Source organism: Rattus norvegicus, chromosome 1, assembly GCF_021556685.1.
Source record: "Rattus norvegicus strain SHRSP/BbbUtx chromosome 1, alternate assembly SHRSP_T2T, whole genome shotgun sequence".
Classification (NCBI taxonomy): Eukaryota; Metazoa; Chordata; class Mammalia; order Rodentia; family Muridae; genus Rattus; species Rattus norvegicus.
In genome coordinates, this window is record NC_141534.1 from 101,441,274 (window position 1) to 101,458,691 (window position 17,418).

Sequence of the window (17,418 nt, forward strand, 5' to 3'; positions counted from 1 at the left end):
GGCGTCCACCTCACTGCACGTCATTTGACAGATCCTAAACTGTGTGCGAGCCTCTGTGGGCTAGGCTGTGCTCCCTCTTCCCCTCACCTTCGCATCCCTGATACGGGTTGCTCAGTATCCAGAACCTACTTAGTTCTTCGTCCTCCACTGAGTAAACAGATGAATTAATGATTGAACACGGACGTGTGCTCTGTAAGTGAACGAATGAGTGGAAGAGTATCCAGGCAAGGGGAATGAGCTCACTTCAGGGGACACTCATAAGAGGAATTTACTTGTGGCAAGAGTCTCCAGCACGGAAACGGTCTCCAGCCGTGGTCTTAGAGCACTGCGGGGTGACACATCTGCAGCCGCAGGGATGCCTGGCTGGGACCACGGACTCAACTGCCGGGTACTCAATTGCACACATGATTGGAACCACCCAGACGCAAACCTGCAAAAAATGTTCATGGGGCTGTTACCTCTCAGAGTGAGAAAGCCCAAGACAGGGTCTCTGCTTTGTGGATACGGCTGATAAGCTGTTTTATACATAGTCCCTTTCTTCTGGGTATCTGTTTCCCCCCAGAAAGCATACTTACTCTGTGAGGCTGTGAACAAAAAGGAAGTGAGCAAAATATGTATGTATGTTATGTATGTATGTATGTATGTATGTATGCATGTATGCATGCATGTATGCATGTATGCATGTATGTATGCATGCATGTATGTATGTATGCATGCATGTATGTATGTATGCATGCATGCATGTATGTGTATATGTATGCATGTATACATATATGTTGGCCTTACAGTTGCAACACTTGGGAGGCAAAGACAGGAGGTTCTCAGGTTTGAGAGCATCCTGGGCTACATAGCAAGATCCTGTCTTGAACCAGCAAACACGAAACAGAAGGATAGCTATGACAACAGGGTTGAAGCCTGCATGCTTGAGCAAGCTTTACTGGAACATCACCATGACCTTTCGGTTACGGGGCAGTGAGTATTTTGTACAGGTACCACGTGCCCTGCAGAACCTAATATGGAACCTATGCCTCAGGAGCGATTTACTCAGGACTCTGTACCCCCTGACCTCTCCACTAGCCACACTGTCAGGTATGTGTGTGGGGACGGAGGGGGTGGAAAGGCATTCGTTAAAATCATTTTGGTGGTGAGTCCTGAGCGGTTGGTTGTATTTAGAGTTGGTTTGTTTGCTTATTTCTGTTTCTGAGACAGCTTCCGGCTACGGAGACAATGCTGGCCTTGGAATCGCCAACAAGTAGGCTTTGCACTTGAGATCTTCCTGCCTCAGCCTCCCGAGTGTCAGGTTCCCAGCCATGAGCCACCAGGCTTAGCTCAAAACAACATTTTCCAAAGTTATCTGTATCTTCTAAACAAGTACTTGAGGCGATTAAAAGTTGGCTTATATGAAGAAAGAAGCAGAAAGAGCAGCCCAGGGCAGCGGCCTCCCTTGCTCCAGAGCCAAGGTCATTTCAGAGGGTTCAGACCCGGCTGCCAATGACACAAACCAGGCCAATGCTCCTCCCTCACCTGGGGTTATGACATCTCACCACAGTCCGGCTGGAGGACCATTTCCACTATTGTGGATAATAAATAAATAAGACAAAGCAGATTTATCAAAACCCTAGGTATTTTTTCCAATAAAGAAAACCCTGAAGAGTTTTACCAATAAAGACAACACTGTATCTGACTTGTTCTTCAAGGAGAGCAACCGCTGTCTACTTTTGATACTGAGCTCAACACAGGCAAGTTGGAAAAGCTCCAAAATGCTTCTCGGGATGACTGGAGATGGCAGAGGGAATCGGCACGCCACACACAAAGGCCACGGAGCTTAGGGCGTCGACACGCTGCTTGCACGCATGCCTTAATGAAGATAACATCGTGGTGGGGACCTGTTTCCTCGTGCATCTGACGGCTTTGAACCCGAGTCCAGACAAGAGGAAAGAAATGAGTGGAGTGTCAGCCAGGATCCCGTTGGTACAAGATGCCTCTATGACAGAATGGATGTTTTCCTCTGTGGGTGTCCCAGACCTGTCACAGGGAAGCAGGATTTCTCCGACATAGGCGCTGCCTCACAAGGATTGTGAAAAAATGGCCCTGATCCTTGGAAGCAGGTGACGAGGTATGTAAACCAAGGCCACCCACGACACACTTCCTCACACCCTCACTGGGGAGAGTGCTTTGCCCAGGCGTCCTCGGGAGAAGCCCCTCCCACCCTGCCCCACCCCTGCCACGTGTAGTGGGCGGAGCCAAGGAGTCAGCTTGTGCTGTGTCTCTCACGTCTCCCAGACACATGGCACATGTCACACAAGCGCCCCAAGGGCCCCACAAGAAGCTAAGCCCTCACGTTCTCTTGGTAAGGAAAAGGCGAACGGAAGCCAGTTGAATTGCACCCAGGCCACTCCCCTCGATTTCAGCACAGTTCCCTCGGAGGAGCCCCAGCCACCCGCCAGGTAGCTGCGGACAAAGTTTAGACACTCAGAGCTTCAGGACACTGGTGCTCCCTTTGAAGATGCAAGTCAGGTAAAGAGTGGTGTCGGATCTCTACACCTTGGGCCTATCTGTCACAATCCTAGCCACTGAATCCTAGATCCTGCCTCCCCAGGACATTTAGAGAGAAAGGCACGGTTAGCTCCCTTACATGAATGGGCCTTGTTTTTCCAAGGTGTATCTATACTTAACTAGAACCGTTGAGCAAGGGCAAGAAAGAAGCAACAAGCCACACCAAATAAACAGGTGGAGAGGCAGCCGGGACAGTTAAGTGTCCCCTGACAAAGCCAACCTAAGCCAGATCTGCCTCTAGAATTAACCAGAGCAGTGCAGAGGGAAAGTCTGCACTTTAGCTCTATGGGAGTCCCAGAGGGGCCTCAGCCTATTCAGGTGCTTGGATGCTCAAGATATGGCCAAGGAAAAAAAAAATTCCCAAACTCTGCCCAAGTACTGCTCCTCTGTGCTCCATGGGGAGGGTCTGTGGCTTTCTGAGAAGGGCCTTCCAGATGGCGCCTGGATGCGGCTGTGCCAGACTCTACAGCTTAAGTAAATGTTGCCACCATCCCATCCTGCCAGGAAAAGGCAAGGGAGACCCTCAGCTCCTCTCAGCTGCAGCCACGATCATTCCTGGGGAGATCAAAGCCCCCACCACCTGCCTACCCACCCTCCTCACTCCAGTCATCTTGGAGAGCTCTTCTTTGTGTACTCTCTAGTCACTGCCAGCCATTTTCCTTCCCGGCCATGCTTAGTGCTTCAGCAGAGGTGGGAAATGCCTGTCAGATACCGACACGGGTGGTGAGGGGGTGGTGAGGACCTGGGAGGGTAACCAGAAAGCCGCAGGTTGGGAGAAGGCACATTTCGGGGCCGTCGCCACTAGTTAGGTGAGTGCCCAAAGGCGACTGTCCACCTCCATGATTGTCTCAAACTCTTACCCTCAACATTTACACACAGCTCCAAAGTCAAAACACTTCTCTAACTTCGCAGGCCAGATGGCTCCACACGGCTCTTACAAAGCGGTGTCAAGAACTTTTGAGTGGTGTTGGCACACAACTTGAATCTCATCACTCGGTAGGCAAAAAGCAGGTGGATCTCTGAGTTCGAGGCCAGCCTGGTCTACAGAGCGAGTTTCAGGACACTCAGGGCTACACAGAGAAACCCTGTCTCAAAAATAAATAAATAAATAAATAAATAAATAAATAAATAAATAAATAAATAAATAAATAAATATATAAATATATAAATATATAAATATATAAATAGGAAAAAGAAAAGAAAAGTGAGTTCTCAATGGATCCCATATTCTTCATCTTGAGATCCCCAACTTTCCTGGGGAGTCTAGTGTCTGGAATCGGTGGAGAATTCCCATAGTATAACTGAGGACTCAAAATTTAGCCTTGCTTCCAAGTTTCCCAAAAGCCACATGAAGTTGGGGCCTCCAAGGAGGTAAATTAAGGCACATTCCAGCATCCTTTCCAGAAAATGTACTTCTTATGTGCAAGGTACAAAACAAGCCAAAGAAGGGATTCAGGGGATAGCCTACCCGATGAAGAAGGGGTTGGGGTGAGCAGGAGGACCCCGAAGAGCCTGCAAACAGATGCTGCACCAGTTCAGCACGTGTGAAGTCAATCTGGTGAGTGGAATTCCCTACTGGTCTAGACACTGGGAACAACGGATGAAAGGCAGCTCCTGAACTCACCGTGCCTGCTTCTGGACGAACTTAATGTGTGCCCACTTACAAAGCAAACTGCTAATTCTAGCCCCAGCCTACCTAAAAGGGTGGCAGTCAGCCTGGATGTGACTTGGAAATTCCCATTCCAGCTAACGGGAACCACGCGTCACACCACATTTTCAAAGCTGACAGCTTAATTCTTTGCTTCATTGTCACCTGCCCTTTGCTCGACCATGTTTCACTTAATGGCCATTAATTCCTCAATTGAGTGAGAATCGTGGGGCACCTTGGGGGTCTCAGAGGTCCGTGGGCTGGAACACAGCACCCCTCGGAGCACACCGGGAGGGAAAAGGGAGATCACCATAGGGCCCCCAGCCTTCATACAGGTAAACTGAGCCCATCAACTCAACACTGGCTGGGCTTCGAGCAAGCATAGGCCTGGAACCTAATTATCCGTGCCCCCAAATGGTGTCCACAAACTAGAAGAGTCTAGGGGAGGCTGAAGACCTCCAGAATCCCTTCTGCCATTCTTCTGATGTGAAGACTGTCAGAGCTGGAGGGGAGGGGGTGGCATTTTTCTCTGGTTGGTTTGCTAAGGGACAGCAGCATACAGCCTCAAAGGAAGCAGGGCTTACAGCCCCCATTCACGGGGGTGGGGAGGGGACAAGTGTCACAGCAGAAGCCTCAGAGTGTCACTGCATGTCTGCAAATAGTTGCTGGTAAACACAAAGCAATGAGAATTCACCTTGGAATGGGAAGTTGATTGAAAAGTATTGGGAAGCACTTGGCCCCCACAGGAGGAAGGGGATGAAGTGACAGCCAGTAACTGCCAGCTGACATCATAAGCTACCCCAGGTAAGTGGACTGACTACCTTAGCACCACGAAGAGAAGAGCTAGAGACTGAGGGAGGACACCCAGGCCTCTGACTCTTGCCCTCTTGGATATTCCCCGGGAGTCTCAGCCAGTGTATCCGTCCAGGCAGGAGGCCACCAAATCATCAACTTGGAGGAAGGACCTTGGCCAGCGTCTTGCCTGGGCACTGCTTCGGCACACACAGGCTGGGCCTCCGTAAATCTCCACAAACACGGTGGCTGCCTGCACATGCTCCCACGGCGGGGACGGAAGGGCTGCATATGGTGTACGGCTTTAACAGCTGAGCTTAAAAAAAAAAGAAAGAAAGAAAGAAAAAAGAGTAGTGCAGCTTTTCAACTCCGTGAAACAGCTCCTGAGTCTGGGGTTGGGGTGGGGGTCCAGAGTCAGGGCGGAGAAAAAGTGAAAAGCTGACAGGCATAGGAGTGAGCCCCCCCCCACTATGAAATTTTATCCTTCAAGGAGTTTCAGCCTACCCCCTGTTCAAAGGTCCCTTTGCAAAATGACATGCTGCTTCCTGCCTGCCGTCCCCGGGCTTACTCATTTCAAGTTTCTAGAAGCATCCAAAAATGACTTTTTAAAATTGAAAACTTAAGTGTCTCATCTATCCGTGAGGGAAATCGCACCCATGCTCTTGGGTGGGTTAACCGTCCTTAAGGCAGTTTATAAATGGAATGATTGTTCCCCAAAGTTGTGCCCTACAAGAGGTCAATCGCCACTATGCCCTGGGGGCATTCTTCCAACCTTTAACTCCCCTCCTGGAGGTAGAATGTTGGTGACAAAGGGGTGACAGAGCCTGATACCCCAGCAGTTTTTCCTGGAATGGCCTCTAAACTTTTGCTTTCTGTTTCCTCTGCTGATAATGACTGTCTATGGCTCTGCAGCCAGCTCCCCTCTCCCCCTCCCAGCCCCCTGTTGCTGCAGCCATCCCCGAGCTCCAGTATAAAGTTTGGCTTTTGCAGCAGGAAGCAGCTGGGCCAAGCAACCAGCGAATGATAATGACCTCAGAAATCTGCTGTTCGCTCGGCAACAATAGGGTGCTCAGTCTACTGGAAAATTGTGTTCATCAGCTAACTCTGCTCAGTTACTAATTGACATTGCCAAATATTTTAAGAACAATTGGAATGCACAAGCAAAAAAAGAAGAAGAAGAAGAAGAAGAAGGAAAAAAAAGAAAAAAGAAAGAAAAAAGGAAAATTTTTTTAAAAGAAAAAAGGAAAAAGGAAAAGGGAGATCTTAATCCTCAGAGTGAGATTTTTCTTTTTCCTTTTGTTTTTAAAAACATCTTTTAAGTGCTTGGATTTGTTTGTGCAGGGCAGGCGGTGGTTATCTTGAATGGGGGTGGGGAGGTGAGTCACAGGAGAGAAGAAGGTGGGAAAGGAAGAAATCTATCATATCACTTTCACCGATGTACTGCGGCGAGGTCTGGATAAAGGCCTTTGATGCGGTGGTCAATGGGCCCAGGCAGGATGGAGACCCAGCATCTCAGGAATGCGTTCCAGCAACAAAAGCAGACCAACCCCCAAGGATTTTTAGCCCAGCTGATCAAATAATCCTTGTCCAACTCAAAATGCTATAGCAGAAGAAGTAGGGGTTAACGGTATTTCCATCTTCGTATCTCTCCCTCCCTGGCTTCCATTGATCATGCAACTTTGCTGACTTTATTTAATGAACGGAGGGTCAATGCATTCAATTACCCCCTTCCCACCATCAACACTTCAATTATCCCCACTCCAAAATGATGGGGGATTCGGAAGGTAACTGCCCTGTTGGATATAATGAACAGTATCGTTTCTTAGTACATTAAGTTTTAATTATACCAGGCATGATTTCCAAAGCAAAATCTGAAAGAAACAGAACTTCGGTTGTTTTTTGACTCAGAGCAGAAGCTGGGATACAGCCCTGGTTTGAGAGGAGGTTTTTAGGGAAAGATGTGGAGATTAATGCCATCAGAGCCTTTGCAGGCAAGCCAGGGAACCAGGAGGCATCAGAACGGCCGCCCCGCTCTTTAAATGTCATAAAAGAGTAAAATTTATGTGCTGCCGTTCTCCAAATAGTTTCACTTTGCATTGCGCACAGAAGCAAACGGCATGTACTATGGTGTGAAATTATAAATGAGTCAAACAACAAACAAACAAACAAAAACAACAAAGGGATATGGGGGTGGGGGTGGGCTGATCTGTGTGGCAAGTCCTGCTGCTTGCTTTCCTGTTAGAAAATATGACCCCTCTGCCTGTCAGAGGTCCTGGTTCTCTCCGTTGATCTTACGCTCCGTTCCCAGCAGTTTGGAGAGGCAAAAGAACAAACACATTTTCTGGTTCACTGGAATCATTTTCACATGTTCACTGATTCAAACATTCTTTTGCTCACATAACAAACAGCTGCACCCCACATTAGCCTAGCCAGTGACAGTCGCCCAGCTCGGCAATAACTGTTTGATTGCAAACTTGACCCCTTCTTCGTCTCGGTCTGAGCAAGACATTTTTAAAACAGCCACTCGGTTCCCAATCCTCCTTTGCAAAGAATTACATCAGATAACAAAGGACGCCTCTGCCACTCATTGTAAGCCTTCTTCTAGAGATCTATTCTAAGAGGCTCTGCTAAAAAGGTTTTTTATGATGAATTCAAAACTACTATCATGTTAAGAGCAGCGACTTATAAAGAAGAATTCATTGGTTAAGATCTGAAAAAAATAGTTTCTCAGGCCCTACTGACCCAGTTTTCAACAAAAAAAAGAATCAAGCCATGCAAATGAAGTTTTGTGACATTGTTATGCACTCTGAGAAATTTGTAAGGCCGTATTTTGCAGTTAATTCTTAATGGAAGCCTTAATAAGTACTTCCCCCCCCCCTTTACTTAAGGGCTTAAATTTTCCCCTCCCCTTCACCTTGCAGGTTTCTAACAGGTAACAATAAAAATATCCATTGTGTCAAGAGTTTGATTTAAATGCATCTTTGAATTGCACTTTACACAAGTCGCACTTGTTAGAAAGAGGGAAAATGAACCGGATTTGGTGGAGAATCCTAAATCCCAGTCAAACCCCAATGCCCTCAGACACGCAGCTGATTCGGGCTGCAGAGTGGGCACGCCGTCCGTTTCCCCACTCACTCAGGAAATTATGAAAGGGTCTGATTTGAATATGAAGAAAAACAAAGAAGTCAAACCCCAAATGAAAGAATCAGTATTCACTGTAAAATCCTTCAGCACCGAGGAAAAGAAAGTGGGGAGCTAAATGCCAGCCCAAGTATGAATCACCTTTGACCAAGGTTGCTTCTCTTAACAATAAATAAATAAGTCTGGGGTTTGGTGTGTGTTTTTTGTTCCAGTAGAATGTTTGGAGATGGGGAAGCAGCAAGCGGCTGGCTATCGCTTGGCCAGAAGGTGATAAAAACATAGTAAACACGTCCTGAATAGAGCCGAACACTTGGTATTGGATTTTATGCTAAGGCCCTCTTGTTTTAGCAGGAATGGAATCTGTCAGGGAAAACCATGTCGCTCCAGAAGCTTAGGGAATCCAGCCTGATCCCTGACCTCCACCCCTGATGCAACAGTGGAAGAGACCCCATTCCAAGAGGTTGGAAAGAGTCCCTGGAGACAGCAGCAAGATGTTTGGAGCTCACCAACCCACATGTGGGGAACCCATCTTGACAACAGCTCCCATCCGCCCACCAGGCAGGACAACTTCACAACTTCCCTCATAGACAAGGCCCCTCCGTGCAGTGTGACCTCATCCTCCCGTGGTCCTCACATCCTTGTTAGACTCTCCCGGAGCATCTCGTCAGTCATAAATCGCCAGCGAGTCCAGGACTCCACGAGCAGACAGTGTGTTTCATGGGTATTTAAGCAGCAGCATTAAGTGCTATCGGAATCTCTGGAATGTGCCGTTCAGATTTATGTGTATTAACAATTCTTTAAAGGCTTGCAATAAGCCGGCACACACACACTCGTGAACACACACACACACGCGCGCACACACACACATATGCACCTACTCTATTCAAGCACTAGTTTTGTTCTAGAAGAAATGGAAGCTGAAGTGAGGGGACATCCTTCCACAAAATGTAATGGCATCTAGTTAGTCACTACAGCAGTGAATCGCCTCTACAACAGAAGTAACAGCCAAATGACAGCAGGCACGCACATGCGTGCGCACACACACACAGACACAACACACACACACACACACACACACGAGACAGACAGAGAGAGAGAGAGAGAGAGAGAGAGAGAGAGAGAGAGAGGAAAAACTTTTAAAAAATGACCCTCAGCAGCACACTGCCACATCTTTAACAGTGGGCAATGCAGTGCCTCGAGGTGCCTCAAACTGTCTTTCATTTTCTAGACTTAATGGCTGATTGCAGAAATCAATGTTGCCATTAGTAACAGGGTATTTGTTATGGCATGATTTCCTCTGTTGTTAGGCAGTAGAATGATTACAGTATTAGCAAGGTGCTTTCTTTATAAAGGACTGGAGATATAACTTTCAATTTACTATCCATTAGTAAAGGGACTTTGGAAATACAGGGGAAGGCAACCTCTTACCTGCTCTGAGGTAGCGATTTTAATCCAGCCATCTTCGGCTAGTATATTTATTTTTCCTTCCTTCCTTCCATTTCTTTTTTTTCCCCCTCAAACAGGGCCAGGATGCTTCAGCATTTCATAGACATTTTTGATGACAGATTTTTCTGCTTTGCTATTTTAGACCCCAGAACTGTATCGCCCATGCAAGGCAGTGCTGCTGAAGACGCGCAGGCATGCATCTGTGTTTTCAAACCTCTGTGCTTGGCTAAAACCAACCGAGAGGAAAGTGGTGTGACTCTCTCAGGGCAGGTGGGCCAGCAAGGAATTTCAGAACAGGAAAGGATGTAGAGGAGGAAGGCTGGGAGAGTACTCTCAGATGAAAGGTTTGTGTGGATACAATTAAGGGGTTAGGAATGGTTACCCTCCACATTCGCATCCATGTCGGGATGCCAAACATCAGCTCCTGGGTTCCAGAGGCAAAGCTAAGAACCAGGCTAGACTACAAATGGAACTGAACAGCTCCAGGGAAGGGCAAACTGAGCCCATCGAAAAGCATGCTAACCTCTTTACCACTGGGAATGAGGTTCAGCTGTCTTTTGCTGATAGCCATGGTTCAAGGTCAAAAGGACAGCCCTGTCTTTGGAGTAGGGCATCACCCTGAAGGAAATAGACACTGTCTAGCCTCTGGCCCACCACATTTTGTAATCCGGCTACATTAAGCCCAGAACAATCGAAAGGCCTGAGTCCACTGTGCAGAGAGACCCAAGCAGTTTTGGGAAAGAGGCAAGGTCCTTCTACTAATCCCCTTTCCTCTTGTTAACCTACCTGAAGAAGATGGTGAAGAGGGGTGTGGACTATCCTCTTGGGCGCTTCCGGTCTGCGACAGGCCACCTCCGGCCCCACTCTCCTCAGTCACGTTAGAGGAGCCGGGTGTGGTGGAGCGGCTCACTGACTGGGACTCCTGGTCACTGCCTGAGCCTCGCCGCTCCTCCAGGCCCACACCCACGTGCAGAGCATCCTCGTCACTCTTGCGGTCCCGCTTGTGGACTCGAGAATGCACGACCACCTGGTGGTAGGTTCGGAAAACCCGTCCACAATCCGGGCACTCAGTGGGCTTCTCTTTCATGTTCCCGGGACCCTGCAGGTTGTATTCGAGCGTCTGGTTGAGCCCGTGTGACAAAAATTCCCGACTGCCTTCTAGAGGGTCGAGCTTATTTGGCAGGTCTCTCTGATTGCCCACTTTAGTGCTGTGAACCAAATCAGCAGGCATTTTCTGCTTGGAGCCATCTGCTCCCACTAACACGTACTCCCGCTTCTCCTTATCAAACAGAACTCCGGCGTTTGCCAAAGGGTCTTCGTGGTTGCGCGTGAGCTGATGCTCTTTAGATAAGAAGCCGTGTTCCATGGCCATGCCCCTGGCCATGAGCTGCCAGGCCTGATAGCTATTCACAGGGTCCATTTCTGCAGCCTTGGCAGCTGCCTGCAACCGCTCGATGCAGCTGGATTTCAGTGGTGGCACGAGGTTGAGGCAGCCCAGGAGGGAGTGCTTGTCCCCCTCGGGGACACTGTGAGCCATACTGGAAATGGGCGACAGTAGCTTGCCCAGAACCTCTTTCTCCTTGGCTGGGAGCTCTCCCTTACCATAGAGCTGGGAGGGCTCATTCAGGTTGGCTTTGTCCGGGGCCATAAAGCCACTCTGCAGGCAGGAGAGGTACCTAGAGTACAGGTTGGCATGAGCTTCCTGGGACAGGCCACCCATAGGCACCGACACCTCAGGCTCAGTGGGGGATTTGTTCTTCACCGACAGCTTGTTGAGGTGGACCTTCATGTGATTCTTCAGGAACCAAGGCTCTTTGAAGCGCCGGCCACAGATCTGGCAGCAGTGCTCAAAAGAGTCTTTGTGCTTGCGCATGTGGCCCTTCAAGAACCAAGCCTGGCTGAACACCTGGCCACATACCTCACAGCGGAACTCGTTGGCTGACTGCTCTCCCCCACCATTGGGGCCTTGGCCCTGGGCAGACTCCGCAGTGATGTGTGCCTTCTCCACGTGACTGATGAGCTCCTCCTCCTGCGAGGCTGCGAAGTCACACAGGGTGCACTTGTAGGGCTTATGCAAAATGCGGATGTGGCGGTCCAGCTCTTCTCGCTTCTTGAATTTGCCTTTGCAAAAGGTGCATCGGAAGCCCGCAGCCGGGGTCACCGAATCCTCCTGCAAATTGGCCGGCTTGGGGGAAGGTGCCGGATGGGCTACGTCGGGCACGCTGTGGTTAGGAGGCAAGGTCAAGTTGCAGGTGGCCAACGGGGCCTGCTGGGCATGTGCCAAGGGCTTGAGATCAGACCTCGGCTGCAGCAGGCTGCCCTTCATCTGCTTGTCCCGCAGGATGGCCCTCTCCTCCAGCTCGTGCAGCAGACGGTTCTCCTCACGTACCCGCCCGCGCCCCTTCCCCAAGTTGCCCAGCTTGTGGGTCCGCAGGTGGATCTTGAGGTTTCCTTTTTGGGCCGCGCGGTGGTCACAGTAGGGGCACTTGAATGGCTTCTCACCGGTGTGAGTGCGCATGTGCAGGGAGAGGATGCTATTGAACCGGAAACGCTTGCCACACAGAGGACACGGATACTTCCGGTTCTTTCGGGCATCATCCTCAATGTCACTCATCTGAGACATGATTCCTAGGTTCTGCCCATTGAGGAACTGCTGCAGGTCCACACGCCCATTGAGGCTGTTGTCTACATCGCGGCCCAGCTGGTTGGCCAGCAATGCCATTTGGCTGCCCATGGACTGCCCGCTCATGGGCACGTGGGCCTTTTCCTCAAGGGCCGCAGGTGGCTTCTCTTCTGGGTTGGGCCTCGGGTGCAACTCAGGAAAGGCATGGCTGAGCTGGGAAGTAATCTGGTGCAACTTCTGGCTCATGGCATACTGGCCATTGAGGACTGGGCCGCTCAGATGAGGCTCAGCTTCCGGTGCCGTCGAGGACACTCCAAGGCACAGACTCGCTTCTTCCATCCCTAGAAATAAAAGCAGAGCTTAGTACTGTGTCAGGTACAGTGGCTGGAAGAAGCAATAGCGTCAGTTGGGGATGGGTGGCGGGCAGAGAGGACGTTTGAGTTTCATGACTTACCTACCCATAATAATGCTAAGGAATTATAGCAAAAACAATAATAAAAAGGTGAATTATTAAATGTCAATTATGCAATACGGCAGCGTCCTCCCATTTGTTTTGGGATTGGACCGTCTTCCTTGTAGTTTCTATTTACAGACTGCAATCATTCATTCACATTTCAATTATTAATATTTTAGTGTTTTCAACACCTAATAACACATCGAGGCTCTGCCTGTTCAACGAATCCTCTTTTTTTTTTTCCCTTCACAAAGTTCCTCTACCTGTTGGTCCAGTCCAAAGTTTGCCTTAGAGCGGAGTGGCTTTCGTTGAAAGAACAACGGGGCACTTTCTTTTCTGTTTACTATATTTAGTACACTCAATAGTCTTAGATGAAAAAGAACGTTTTACGATTTGGCCGAAGGAAAGAAAGAAAGAAAAAAATAAAAAAACAGAGCCGATATCATGATATTTACTGGTACATAATAAAACAAGATAATGTTTTGGGGAAAAAATAAAGTAAAGGACAGGCTTTAGAACAATAAAAGAGATTTTGCTTTAGTCAACAAAAAGTGCAGTAATATCTCATTAAGCTGATTAGTATGCGGCTTAGAAACAGTACTAGGTGCTGTAACACATGATTATAATCATAAAAATCCTTCAGTGTTTGCAAGGAAGCATTAACGAGGTATATTAAATTTTAAGGAGACTGCTAGTAGCAGCTTTGCAAACCTCAGAGATTAAAATTTAACCCTTAGTTATGAAACACCGAATTTTTTTGTCATCTGATAACTGTGTCCATCCTATACCTGATCCCCCGATGGAATCTCGGTGGACTTTTGAAGCCATCGGTGTTTGGATGGAGGTGGACTTATATGACATAATGGTGTCTCCCTGTCCTTCGGCTGGTGAGACAGCCGAGCCAGGGACTTTGATTGGCCTTAAAGAGATCTTTTGCGGAACTAGATAAAAACCAATTAAAACCCAGGGACGATGATGCCATAGGAAGTCTCGACCAAGTTTGAGTGTTTTTAATAACTTTCCCAACATACAGTAATGAGTACAAATTGTACCTGCAGTATGTGTTTTGCAGAAAATTAGAACTCAAAGCTGTTTGTTAAACACAAACACTCAAAGCTAGTCTGCGTAATTGTCTTTAATAGTCCCCTCTGCCCCCTCCACAGCCTGTGCAGAACTACAAACACCAGACTGTTCTAGGTGGGTCAGAGGGCAGGCTCTCCTCCACATCAGAGCCTGCAGGGTGCTTAGCTTGGAAAGCAATGAGCCCATGCCTTCTCCCCGAAGGAGTCCAGGTTCATTTCCTGCTTTTAGAATGGGTTTGTGTGCATCTCTTTAGATCCCAGTCTTACAATGTATTGGCCAGCTAGAAGGCCCAGAGACCCCATGTTTAACCCTAGCCAAAACTGTGGGACCAAGAAACTTCCCCTGGGGGACTTGTAGGGCCAGAGCTATCTCAACTGTGGGGCAAGTACATTCTGCCCAGTGGAGTCTGCTGTTTGCTGGGCTGCCTTCCAGATAGACTAGACACTGTGTGACATGGGGATCTCCAGTGCGAGGGTAACGGCATGGGTCTTGGCAGGAATAAAGATGTGGGTGTTCGGTTCCAGGAGGGAGAGGGACCTCAGTCCCGTGTAGCCCTTGAATGGTGTCATGGTCAACTCTACCCATGCTCATACATCCTCACAAAGGCACATATTCACCTGCAGTAAAAACAGCTTCCAATTTGCCATCTTTCTTTCTGAAGACTGGTCAGGAGCTAGGTTATCATGTATATCCCAGAATTTATTCAACAAACCTACTGAATTCTCCCTGTGCACCAGTCTCTATCACTCATTGACGATATGCTGATGGGTAGGACTGTCAAGTTTCAGGGAGTCATGGTATCCACTGGTGATCAGAGAGGAGCATGCCCAGAAGGTAGCACTTGCAGGCATGCGCAGCCTCCAAGGACTAGTCTGGGGCCCCTCTGCACATTTCAGCCATGCTGGCTCCTCTCTTGAGCAAATGTGGATCATGTCCCTAGAACCACGTGATAGTGCACAGACCTCCACCCTGCAGCTCTTAGGAAGTTTGGACAGACCAATGCCTGGCCTACTTCCAATGGCCATCCAGTTGGCCAGCTCAGGAGATGTGAATCTATTTTCAAGCTGAGGATAGGTGCCAGCTCAGCAGAGACAGAGGAGGAGGATAGGTGTGCAAGCAACAAGGCTGCGATCAGGCTGGACAAGGAGTGTCAAGTTGGATGCCATGCCCACCTTCACTGACCAGCAACTCAATATGGGAGTCCTGAAGTTTGTCTTGAGTATGGAATGCTGGTATTCTGCTCAGAAGACAACGTTCACTGTTGTTGTCTTTGTTTGTTTAAACCAACACCATTTTTCCTGATAACCAAGACTCTAATGTTTTAATGGAGGAGGGAAAATGACATTCTACAATGGGCTTCCCGGTTCTTCAGAATCGAGAATTGTTGATGTAGGTCTGCCTGAGCTCACAAGGCCCTTTTCGACCTACTTTGATGAACTTGGTTGTTGACTTTTTTTCTGTTTCATCTTCTAACTCCCTTTATTGGTGTCCTGAATAGCTCAGCGTGTCATCAAGTTTATGCATGTGCTTCTTCTCTGAAGACCGACGCCACGCAGCAAACCCTGAGACTCAACTGGCTCATCTTTGGTTCTCTGTCCTCCAACAAATGGATGAGCAAGGGCAGAACCTAGAATAACTACCTATAGGGGCAGCTAGGTCCCAAAGAAGATTCACCTTCATTTCAACCTCAGCTTTTAATAAGTTCAAGAACATCTGTAGTTCAGAAGCTGAAGGTCTAAAACCACCAGAGAAGATTACCTCATCATCATGTTCCTCCCTCTAACGGCCAATGGGGATCATCCCAGTCTTTATCCATCTTTGTGGTTCCTACTCTGGGTACCAAGGGAGGGACAGAAAATGGCCACTCCCTTAAGATCAAACCACCACAGAGCCCATGTGTTCAGAAGGACCAGCCAGCACCAAGAAGATACTCCTAGGACTGGAAACCCTGAGGTAATCTTGTGTGAAACCTACGTGGGCAGATAGAATCACTGCATTACAGCACTGTGTCAGAGCACATCTCTAGATGCTCAGCTTTCTGTGAGCAGGTAGGCCCAGGCCGCTGCTGAGCGTCATTCCAAACCACTGCCTCAGAAGTGGTTTGTGAGTTCTTGGAAAGAGTATGAAGTAATTGATGTTCTGTCCCTGGGCCAAAGCAGCCGAGGCAGGACAAGCTGGCCTCAGGCCCGGCCTGGGACTCACAAAACCTGGGCCAGCCCCAACTTTTCCATACTTAGCAATCCACAATTCATTTAGGCCTCCCCTCTGCCATTCAGCAAGTATTGGTCATAAACTTTCTAATGGACCTGCCTTGTGTGCCAAGCCCCAGCACAGGGAAAGGATGGGAAAGGATCTACCAGGACGATGCTCAAGATTAGGGAGAAATTCTGTGTGTGTGTGTGTGTGTGTGTGTGTGTGTGTGTGTGTGTGTGTGTGTATACTCACGTACAGTCATGTACCCAAGCGCTACATCAAATATAACTGTTGAGAGTCAGGCAGGGATTCCTCAATGGTGGCACTCCAGCAACTCGCATAAATGCATACCATGGGAAACTAAGGGTCATTTATCCTACTATTAAAGGATTGGATCCAGCTGCTGCTGTAGGCGCTCACAGGACTGGAGGAGGTGGGCTGCCTGTGAGGGCTCCACTGTTCTTATGAAGAGTATTATTACTCATTTCCCTAGTCTTCCAGGGAACGGATGCATAGAGAATGCCTTCCTGTGGGGAACACACTGCTCCCTCACAGGCTACACAGCAACTCTCTTTGACTGTGACCTGTCCCCCATTCTATGTCCCTTGAAAAGCAGGGCAATCGTGCCCATTTGCACACAATTCTGGACTTCAACGACGTTCACTTTCCAGGGAACGCGTTAGCCCATGGGTTCGCTCCATCCTCTACTAGCAACCCGGCTAGAAGCTCAGCATCCCACAGTAGGACTTAGGGGCTGACATCAAGAAGTCACAGACCCACAGAAGACAGGCCATGATCCAGGCCTTCAGGTAACTGAGCAGCCTGACCCCCGGAGTACTACAGCCAACACTTTCACGTGGGCACAACAAAGGAAATAAACCAATGGACAATATAGTTCAAGAGGTAGAATGCTCACCTCACACGCATAAGGCCCTCCATCCCCACTACCACAGCCACACTCACACAAACAGAATAACTGTTCAGCTATGAAAATAGCTTGCTCTGGACCTACAGCGTGTGGTCTCATCCCTAAGCGTATGAAGATGTGACTGACTAAGCACTGGTTGACTGATGGAAGGAACCAGTGAGTACACAATTACCTAAATCTAGCAAAAACAGGCACCCGCCCTCATTGGAGATGGCAGTTAGAGGCCACAAAGACTCTCCTAACATTCTACCTGGTCCTGACCTACCCTGGGTCACCGTGAGGCACACCCACGGCATTCAATGTCATGGTGGATACTGATGAAGATTCGGGCTGGCATGTGAGTTTTTCAGCCACTCCAACATTTCTCACCTTGGCGTGGGAAAGTTGGACTCTACCTCTGGAGACAAGCAGGGGTCTAGTGAAGGCTTCAGAAAACCACATTTTCTCCTTGAGCTCTGCAATACCACCATTCATGAGGAAGGGGATGTCAGCCGGTGACACCCACCATTGGGTACAGACGACCAGAATGCCAGCCCAGCCCATCACTGCAGGTG

The 17,418-nt window shown here is 48.6% G+C and overlaps 1 protein-coding gene across 11 annotated transcripts in view; it reads right to left on the reverse strand.

Moving 5' to 3' along the window:
* Positions 1–17,418, reverse strand: part of Zfp536 (zinc finger protein 536) — a 461,365-nt gene that overhangs the window by 245,705 nt on the left and 198,242 nt on the right. For all 11 annotated transcript variants that reach the window (XM_087654015.1, NM_001427135.1, XM_087654025.1 and 8 more), the window contains 1 exon segment: positions 10,370–12,547. In XM_087654015.1, the coding sequence (XP_087510141.1) occupies positions 10,370–12,545 (2,176 nt within the window). In that variant the 5' untranslated portion in view covers positions 12,546–12,547.